We start from the raw sequence: 10,867 nt of genomic DNA, 5'->3' as shown, positions 1-10,867 counted from the left end.
GAAGAACCAATTCTAAACTTGTTTGGAAGTGTGGCAAATCGCTTTCAAGGTTGTAAGTGTGAAAGAGAACTTACAAAGTAAAGATGTCGACAAACTTTGAACACGTGTTGTGAATGTTTATTTCTATAATTGTTCAAAAATATTCCTTAACGGCTAAGGGAAGAGAATCCCAGGATCGAAACATAAGTAAGTTAAGAATCTTTTAATTAAGGTTATTAATTTCACTTTGTAAGGAAATTACATAATTAGTAATGTGCATTTACTGATTAGATTTTCCGAGAGATTTCGATTGTTATTTTTGGACAAAGCATTTCCAGGAATTATGAAAACTGAATTTGTGCTTAATGAATATCTTGAGAATATTTTCGGTTTTGGAAATTCCTTGGTGTCCAAACTTCCTTATCTATAAATACACGAAGTTTTCCTTTCTAGCAAACTAATCCTTCGTAACAACAGACTTCCTCTTTTGTCTTTGTTACTGGTGTAGCCGCCTATCGTAGAGGAGAGTAATCTAATTAGGTGAAATCTCTTACGTCCGCTCGTTTTAAAGTCTTCTTTGGGATTGAGAAGCTCTAGCGCGACCCGTTGGTGGGAAACTAGATAATTGCGGTTTATCTTTGTTTTCGATTGATTTGATTGACTAACGGTGGTTGAAATCTGATTGCACCTAGTTTGTTTATTCTTGAGAATCTTCTCTTCCGATATAAGATTCACTCAAACTAGTTCAGAGTTTTGTCAGGGATATTTAGGTTGTTGTTAGTTCTAAAGACGATGCTGTGATAATCCATTGTTAACAGACTCCGTTCTGTGCGTGATTGATCACAAGAGATTCAAGTGATTGTGTGCAGGTTTTTATTGAAGATTTAAGAAGATTTGAAGACAAAGAAGATATTGAAGATCTGACTTGGATTTTATAATCTTTGGAGTGCACAATACTTGTTTGGGTAAAAGAGGATCCAATTAATAATCGGTTTATCCTTGTGGTAGATTAGATTGATTAATTGAGTAGATCGACATCAACACGGTTCTTCGGATTAAAGATGTTGTTGGCTTAATCTTAATCGATTACCTTTGGGTGATTGAACATAAGATAGATCTAGACCCGACGAAGGAGTTTATGTTAAGATAAACGGAAGAGCCTTTGTCTGACTCATATCACTTGGTTGAATAGAGTTGATACCAAACATATTTCTTGTTCCTTTACTATTTGGAATACGAACCAAAGGGATTGTTCCAAGTACGTGACTTATTCATAAGTCGGAGGCGTGGGAATACAGACGAAACTAGTGAACTATAGGGTTAGTTACTTGGTCTCAACTATACGAAGTTAAGTGTAATTTTGTGTAGCGTCTTAATCCTGAGATTATTCAATTATGGACTAGGTCCCGAGGTTTTTCTGCATTTTCGGTTTCCTCGTTAACAAAATCTTGCTGTGTCATTTACTTTTATTTTCCGCATTATAATTGTTTTATTATAATTAAAGTAAATTACACAAACGTTAATTCCTATTTACTTGATAAGCAATCCTATTGTATTTGGTTAAGTCCGAACCTTTATATCAAGTAAACATACTTCGTTGTTGTATTGTCTCGATCTCGTATCAATAGACGATCACACGAAGTGTGAACCGATTAGTTGTATTGTCTCGACTCAGTCCATAGACAATCACTTTCGGAGAAAGGACTTATAGGTAGGAAAAGTTTTAGCTTGAGGTATATTTGGGTACCCTCGCCTTTTCAAAATCCACGCTTTAGCACATAATTTTTTTTTTCCTTTCTTTCTTAAATCTGCAGTTAGAATTAAACTCGTCTTTGACATAGATTAGAGTTATTATTTTGATGCTTGTCTTCTGTAAAACTCATATAGTTGGGTTAGCATCCATATTTTACGTCAAAAGTTGTACTCTTTTCCTTCGTTTCAGGTTTTGTCCCATGTGGTTTTCCTAACAAGGTTTTAATGAGGCAACATCTTGTTGACGTTTATTTATTTATTTTCAAAATGTTGATATTTGTACTCTTTTTCCTTCGTCCAAATTTTTTCCCATTGGGTTTTACTGGAAAAGTTTTTAGTGGGGAAGATTAATTCAACATGGTCATCCAAGGGAAAGTTGTATCAATTTCATTTATTAGGTGGATTGCCAACATTAACCAGGTTATTTTGTTAGACCAAATTCACATAACAAACCCTTAGGAATTTGGATGTCACTGTGATCCACAGAAGGCATGATCACAAACACAGTTTTGTTTACTTATGGTAATTTATGTACATCTTGGCTCTATGTTGAAGAAACTACATCAACAACTTCTGCAAATCATCTCGGGAAGCTAGCAATCCACGACACAAGTTAAATGTGTTGAAGAAGAATGCAGACTCTACAAAAGTATTAACCGAAGACAATACTGCTTGTGCAACACAAAAGAAGACTTCATCAACTATCTGATATCTTCATGAAAGCACAACAATCATCTGCATTCAAGAAATCGTTCATCGAAATTTGGAAGTCTCGACACAAAGACTTGCAAGCCAAGATTTAACTGAAGTACTTATCAGAGGGAGCATCATAAGGTATTTTACTGGATTATCACGTTGTACTCTTTTTCCTTCGTCAAGGTTTTGTCTCACTGGGTTTTCCTTGTCAAGGTTTTAATGAGGAACATATGCATGTCCAACTATGTTCTAAGTTTTCTCACAATTGTACTCTATTCCCTTCGATCAGGTTTTGTCCCTTTTGGATTTTCCTGACAAAGGTTTTAACGAGGCAATAGCTTATTACAGTGGTCATCTAGGGGAAGTGTTATAAACGGAAGTTTATTAGGTAGATGTCCATTTTAGTGGAGACCATTACTTGGGCACGAAGTATGTAAACTCTATAAATAAAGTCCCAAACCTTTGTAAACACACGTACATGAATGCGAATCATGTCTATCTCTTCTCTCTATTTTCTGTCTCCTTCTACTTCCACAAGAATATTAGATTTTGATTTTGATTTTCAAACCCTAACTATAAATTAGTCTAACTTAGTTACTAATCATACTTAATTTAGTTAATTTAATTATTAGCACTAACTAATGGAGGATATTACCATCGACAAAATTAATAGGTTAAGGGGTTTTGTTGATTACTATTTCATGATTCTCTATTTTGTCATATTGTGAGCCCAAAAACCAAAATTTGGAGCTCCTATAATATGTTTCAGATAATAGCTGGACCAAAAAACTATGGGAAAAAAAATAGAACAACATGTACTGATGTACCTGTATTGGAGCATCATCCCGTTTGTCCGAATACTCTTGAAGCAGCATCACTCGTGGTTTCTTCTTCACCCACCCAAACATTTCTCAGATCCAACTTATTTTTGTTACCGTAGAGTCCAAAATGGAAATGACATCCCACAACGAAATCCACTAGTCCCTAAAACATCTCCCAGTCTTGCCTCTGTAGCACTTTAAATTATGAAATCAAACAGTAGTAATCATCTATTAATCAAATCTAGGTGTCAGAGACTCGGAATCAAAGTAGGCTAAGACAAGAGCCATACATACTTGAACATCCACCACCCTTCTGAGAAGCAACACTCCTAACCGGGTATCCTCCCCGTAATCTGGTATACCAATTGACAGCCATGCATGTTGAGAAGCATCAGATATTACTAGTAGTCCGTATTCACAAACACAGAGCACCCTGTTTTTACTTCACCACTTTTAACAGATTGGACAAGAGAGTAAAAAAGAAAAAACATCTAAAATCACTCACACTCTATATATAGTACGAGGCGGCAGCTAGATAGATGATTTCCAGCCGACAAAGGAATATTCTCCCACACTTCAACACGTAGATGTTTTTTCACCAAGACATGCAATCTAAGAAATTTGTCCACATGGTGAATGTCCAAAGAAATGTTAACCTCGAAAAAGAAATTCCACAGTTTTCCATGCCAGTGAGTAAAATGTTTGTTCCTGTAGATAGATTGTATGGTCCAGCGAATTTATATGGTCCAACAAAAACTTACATGAGATTGGACATACAGATCTAGTTAAAAGATGAAACAAAATCATGCAAAAAAAAAAAAACAAATAAATTTATGGTCAACAAAAATAAAATAAAAAGTGTGGTTAATGCTGTGGTCGAAAATATCACCGTACATTTATAAATTATCCGGGGTAACTTTGTCATTCAGATCAGTATCTTTCCTCCTCGGTGTAGATTTCTTACCAGTTGGACTAAAGAAACCGACACCTACTACTACTACGAGGGAATAATATTTTAGTAGTAATAGACCAACTAACCAGCGCCATCTCTACTCACTCTGTCTGCAACTACACTGAAACTCAAACATAATAAAAAGAAGAAGACGAAGAGAGAAATTAAGACAATCAAAATGAAAAAACCCTAATTTTCATAATGTTTAATCTTTTATGAAGAGATTCCTCGTTTTGTTTGAAACAGAATTCGTTAACATCTGTCTAATACTCTGAAAGCCTCTAAAATTGGTTCTATTTAGATCTGTTTCTTCAGTAATTTACATTGAATTCAGGTATAATTTAATCTAATCTTTTGTGTAAAATTATCAAAATGCATGTAACTTTTGATTCATCAATCCCATTGATGTTTTTCTACTGATTCAGTATTTTTTTTTATTGATTTCATTACTTTTTGTTGCACTTTTTGTTCTTTCTGAATTTGTATTATCTGGCGGGTGGGTGATTCAAGGATTAGTTTGGAGGGAAAAGAAGAAGAAGAAGAAGAAGAAGAAGAAGAAGAAGAAGAAGAGAGATTGTTTCTTTAAAACCAATATCGGTTTCACTTTATGACTGCCGATGATATTATTACATAACAGCTCAGCTAATTCTGTGATTTTAATTCGAATTTATCTAAAACCATTGATTCGAAGGCATTGACTTGTGTCTGATTATAGCGAGTTTCTTTTCTTTATTTTCTTCATGATTTTCCATTTAACATGCAAGATTTTTTCCCCGCATAAGTTAGGGCTATAATCTGGCAATTTGCTAATTTGGGTGTATTTGAGTAATTATATTTGGTTTATGTCCATTCAAGTCTTTTTCATCCGGTGTATAATCACTAGTCGGCAATCTTTTTTAAGTCTTTGTTCGATTAATTTCGCAATTTCTACTGTATATATGTGTGTTAATACTCGGAATTATATGTTCAGGCTATAGAGTTAAGATGGATCGGCGTAGTTGGCCGTGGAAGAAGAAACATTCTGATAAGACATCTACTACGCCGGATTCAATTCTTGCTACTTTAGCTTCGGCTACATCTGAAGGAGATCAGGTATGTGTTTCATGAACCCGTGATGATAAGATTATATTTCGAAAAATTTCTTATGATATTTTTGATTGATATAGCAATCTCAAGATAAAAAAAAAAGAGGTTTTAAATTTCGAAGGACCACACACTTGCCCAACTTTGTTAATAACTTGGTTGTTGTTATCTATGTTCTTGAATGAGCTTATTTAGTGCTGTTGACGACTAAATACTGACACTGTTTGGAACTTTCCTATTACTGAATGGAAAATTAAAAGTAATATGTGAAGTTTATACTTCTCTAAAATGCTATGATTTGGATTTGTAAATGTTAATTTTAAAAATACAGGGGGGACTCACGTAATTATACATTTGTTTCTTTTCTGTTGGCAGGATAACTCTAAGAAAGTAAAATATGTTCAAATTCCTCTTGAGTCGTATACACATCTTATGGACTTGGAAGATGAAGTTAAGACACTGAACGATCAAGTTAATGTGTTGAATGAAAATTTGTCTTCAGCTCAATCAGAGATTACTACTAAAGAGAATCATGTGAAACAGCACACAAAGGTTGCTGAAGATGCTGTGGCAGGTTTGTGCATTGTGTGGATATAGTTGCTTTTCTGCTTTAATTTGACCTCAGAGAGTTTTCCTCTAAAAACCTTCGCCAATTCATGTTTCTAGGTTGGGAAAAGGCAGAAGCAGAAGCTTTGGCATTGAAGGATGAACTTGAGTCTGTCACACTCTTGAAGCTAGCTGCTGAAGATCGAGCATCACATCTGGATGGTGCTCTGAAAGAGTGCATGAAGCAAATAAGGAATGTAAAGGAAGAACATGAAAAGAAACTACAGGAGAATTTTCTTACCAAAACCAAACAAATAGAAAAAATCAAGCTTGAGTTTGAAGCACAGTTAGAAGATTTAGATCAAGAACTCCACCGGTCAGCTGCTGAAAATGCTGCACTTTCAAGGTCATTGCACGATCGTTCGGCCATGCTCATGAAGATCAATGAAGAAAAATCTCAAGCGGAGGCTGATATTGAACTTTTGAAGACCAATATTGAATCAGGCGAAAGAGAAATAAACTCACTCAAGTATGAGGTTCATATAGTTTCCAAGGAGCTTGAAATCCGAAATGAGGAAAGGAACATGAGTATGAAATCAGCAGAAGTAGCCAACAAGAATCATTTAGAGAGTGTCAAGAAAATAGCCAAACTGGAAACAGAGTGCCAGAGATTACGTGGACTTGTTCGAAAGAAGTTGCCAGGGCCTGCTGCATTGGCGCAAATGAAGCAAGAAGTTGAATATTTAGGCCGTGATGGTGGAGAAAACCGGTTTCGGCGTTCCCCTGTTAAGAACTTCAATCCTCATCTGAGTCTACTTTCTGAAGTTTCTCTTGACAGTGTTCAACAATGCCACAAAGAGAACGAATTTCTTACTGCACGTTTGTTGTCTACGGAGGAAGAAACTAAGATGCTGAAAGAAGCTCTGGCAACACGTAACAGCGAATTACAGGATTCGAGAAATATGTTTGCTAAGGCAGCTAGCAAGCTTCGAGAAATGGAGGAAGAACTGCAAGTTTTGAATCAGCATAAAATCTCTCGGAAGCTAAGTATAGAAACAATTACCGAAATTTCCCCAAGTCAAAATGCTAGTAATCCGCCAAGCTTGACGTCTATATCTGAGGATGAGATTGATGAAGAAGGTAGTTCTGGAGAAGGTTGGGCTGCAGAGTTTAAGAAGGAAAAGTGTGTCGGCAACGGAACCAACAAGGTTGACAATCAAAATCATGTAGAACTTATGGACGACTTCTTAGAGATGGAGAGATTGGCATGTTCGTCAACTGAAATCAACGATGCAATATCTGTCCCAGAGAATGGGGATCAGAATACGTCGATTGAAATTTCTCACCCTGGGAATCTCTTTGTGGAACAGCAGCTGGATTCGGATGCTAAATCGACAATTTCTAATCATGTCTCGATGAAAGAGCTTCAGTCAAAAATTTCCATGTTATTCAAGCCTGAATCAAAGGATGCTGATGTTGCGGAAGTCTTAGAGGGCATCAAACTTGTCGTGCAGGATATCACTCTGCCTCCATGTTCTGCTCTATGCACCCTTAATGGCGAACTTTCTGCTGAGGCTACTAACAATCATCAAATAGGGATCTGTTTGAATGATGATAGGAAACTAGATGACACCACTGAGCTTCTTTTAGAGCAAGATTTGTCTAGTGCTGTTTCACAGATTAATGATTTTGTTGTGTCAATGGGCAAGGAAGCCATGACAATTCATGATGTGTCTTGTGGTGGACATGACTTCACTCAAGATATTGGCGAGTTCTCTGAATCTGTTAGCAAAGTATTATGCAAGAAAATGAGTCTAGTTGAGTTCCTTCTCGGCCTCGCTCATGTTTTAGCTAAAGTTGGTGATTTAAGCATTAGTGTGCTGGGTTATAAAGGGATTGGAAGAGAAATCAACAGTTCTGACTGCGTAGACAAGGTAACACTATTAGAAAATAATATAACCCGCTCTACTTCTGATACTGAAGGAGGCTTAAGTCCAGCTTCGATGTCGGACGGTACGTTGTGCAAATGCTTATCAGATTTAGATGCATTAAAATCTGAAAAAGATAACATGGCGATGGAATTAGCTAGATATACTGAAAATCTAGACCTTGCGAAGGTTCATTTAGAGGAAACTGAGAAGCTTGTGATGGAACTTAAATCACAATTGGTATCTTCCGAAAAATCAAACAGCTTGGCAGAGACACAACTGAAATGTATGGCAGAATCGTACAGGTCACTTGAAAATCGTGCGCAAGCTTTAGAAACTGAAGTGAACCTTCTCCGAACTGAATTGGAGGCTGTCAAAAACGAGCTTAAAGAAGAAAAGATGGATCACGAGGACACTAAGGTCAAATGCAAGGATCTTGAAGAGCAGATACAAAGGTTAGCACTATATACCTTTAATGCCAATAGTCTAGTTACTCATCCGTGTCATTTTATTTTATTTTCTTCGCATCAGACCAATATGGTTTCATCTATGTCTCTTGAAAAAACATGGTTTTGCCTCACTTGTTAGAATCACAACCTTTGCATTTGTCCGACTTTCATAGATGATGCTCTGAACTTGGTTAAAAAATTCAGATCTTAGTGCAATCAGAAATTCAATCCTTAGACCAGAAACCCTGAACAAAAATTCCTATGTTTCATGCCTGTAGCTTATCATGAGAATTTCTTGTATAAGAAAATTGATGTCTAAAATTGTTTGTTATAGCATTGACTTCTCTGTGTTTGTTTAATTTCTGAAGAACTGAGAACAGCTCAATCTGTGCATTGCCGTCAGCTGGTGATACCCATAACAAGTTTAAACAGGTTTGTCATATTCCATCATAGTTTCTTTTCTCCAAATGTAGTATTTCTTTTCACAAATGGCCTAGTGAATATCATTTCTCATTTTACTGCATGTATCTATCAAATAAAAGAATAGATGAAACGGAAAGGGGACACCCAATAAAAACTCAAAACGGATTTTGTTTTTGTCATTGTAGGAAAAGAACATAGCAGATGCAACAGAGAAGCTAGCTGAGTGCCAAGAGACCATACTTCTTCTTGGCAGGCAATTGAAAGCTATGCGTCCTTCGGTGGAGCTAACTGGCTCGATGCCATACATTGAGAAGCATCAAATGAATGAAGATTTGATGGAAGATGGTGATCACACTGAGGTGGAAAATATTGTTTCCCCCCATAGGATTCTGTCTACAGAAGGTTGCGAGTCCCCTATGAATCCGTCCTATACAGAAGCAAATTTACTTTTGAGATCTCCCATCAACTCAAAGCACCCACCACATCAACATTCTAAAACATCATCATCCTCATCTCCTGGGCTAACGCCAGAGAAAAACTCCCGTGGTTTTAGTAGGTTCTTTTCGTCGAAATCAAAAAATGGCTAATGGATGAGTAACTCAGTTCTCCAATCATGCCTTCAAAGTACTCCAATCCACATAGCGGATGGATATGTAGATGTTTCTGATGCAGGCTTTGGGCTGTACTCCAAATGGTGCATCTGTTCCACATGTTCCAAGATAGGGTGTCAGTTACAAGTGACTGAATTATAATAGCCCAAAGTTTAACTTTCAAAGTCCTCTGCTACTTGGGACCACAAAGAAAAAGTAAAAAAGAAAGAAAAGAACAGTGTGAAAAAATGGATGTATAGTTTACATGCACTTAAGTGGAAGCTGAGGGAGGAAAATGGGGGGCGATAAGCATTTTAGCGCAAGTAGTTGCATTCCGAATCCTTTCTGTTTCTGCGTAATATGGGCAATAATAATATTGGGCAAAATGGATACATGTTATCTTGTTAATATACCCCCCTTTCAAAATATCTGCGTAATATGGGCAATAATAATATTGGGCAAAATGGATACATGTTATCTTGTTAATATACCCTCCTCTCAAAATAAATTTGGGAAAATAATCGTTTGGTCCTTTTTTAGGTGGTCCCAAGTCAGTTTAGTCCTTTGGGAAAACACCTTTACTGTTTGGTCCATAATTATTTAAAAATATAAAACAGATAAAGATACCCTTTCATGTTAATTTTTACTTATTTTCTTGTAGCAGTTCATTCGCCAAAATGAATTCCTGTTAATTTCTACTTATTTTTCAGAAATCACCTTCAGAATGAACTCATGATAAAAACCTATATAAACCAGAGTTCATTCCAGAAATGAACTCCTGATAAAAACCTATATAAACCAGCATTCATTCCAGAAATGAACTCCTGATAAAAACATAAAAACCAGAGTTCATTCGTCAAATGAACTCCAGATAAAAACCTATATAAACCAGAGTTCATTCCAGAAATGAACTCCTGATAAAAACCTAAAAAAACAGAGTTCATTTGTAAAAATGAACAGCATCATCATCTTCATCTTCTTCGACGTCTTCAACAGCAGCAGCAACATCGTTGTCTTCAAACACCAGCAACAACATCATCTTCCATCATCGTCGTCTTCAAAATCGGGTTCGCTTTCATCATCGTTATCGTGTTTATCATCTTAACCAGCAGCAGCAACAACAACAACAACAGATCTTGAAAGTACTCATCATCTTCATCATACAGACGCAGAAAGAAAAAAAAAACATCACGAGTTCATCTTCAATAGCAAAACAACACGAACTTTGTTTCTTGTTTACATCATCTTCAAATGTTTCTTGTTTCACATCGTATTTATAAATTAAAAACCCTAGAAAAATACATATCTTCATTGATTCTATGCAGCAGCAGAAAATTAAAAAAAGAGAGAAAAAAGTAGATCTGGAAAGAAAAAAAGAGGTGAGAGAAAGTAAATTTGAAAATGATTTCTTTTCTCTTGACTTTTCTTATATATATGGTCCTAATCTAAAAGGGTATTTCTGCCACTACAAGATGACAATTACATCATCCATGACATCACCTTAGGACCAAACCATAATTTCTATGACCAAACAATAAAATATATTTAAAAAAGGACCAAACAGATAGTTGACTCAGTCAACTGGACCAAACTCATCCTAATATATTATTTCTAGGACCTATTAGTATTTCCCACTTTAGAAAAGGTT

General features: G+C 36.0%; 1 protein-coding gene across 1 annotated transcript; it reads left to right on the top strand.

Moving 5' to 3' along the window:
- Positions 1 to 4,266: 4,266 nt before the first annotated feature.
- On the top strand, positions 4,267 to 9,707 carry LOC113349761 (filament-like plant protein 4). Its single transcript, XM_026593790.1, has 6 exons — positions 4,267 to 4,534; positions 5,171 to 5,292; positions 5,659 to 5,857; positions 5,950 to 8,212; positions 8,575 to 8,638; positions 8,815 to 9,707. Exons 2-6 carry the CDS (start codon positions 5,185 to 5,187, stop codon positions 9,214 to 9,216), a joined length of 3,036 nt encoding a protein of 1,011 aa, XP_026449575.1. The 5' UTR covers positions 4,267 to 4,534; positions 5,171 to 5,184; the 3' UTR covers positions 9,217 to 9,707.
- The last annotated feature ends 1,160 nt before the right edge of the window (positions 9,708 to 10,867 follow it).

Source organism: Papaver somniferum, chromosome 2 (genome assembly GCF_003573695.1).
Source record: "Papaver somniferum cultivar HN1 chromosome 2, ASM357369v1, whole genome shotgun sequence".
Lineage (NCBI taxonomy): Eukaryota > Viridiplantae > Streptophyta > Magnoliopsida > Ranunculales > Papaveraceae > Papaver > Papaver somniferum.
This window is presented reverse-complemented; position numbering and strand designations above follow the sequence as displayed.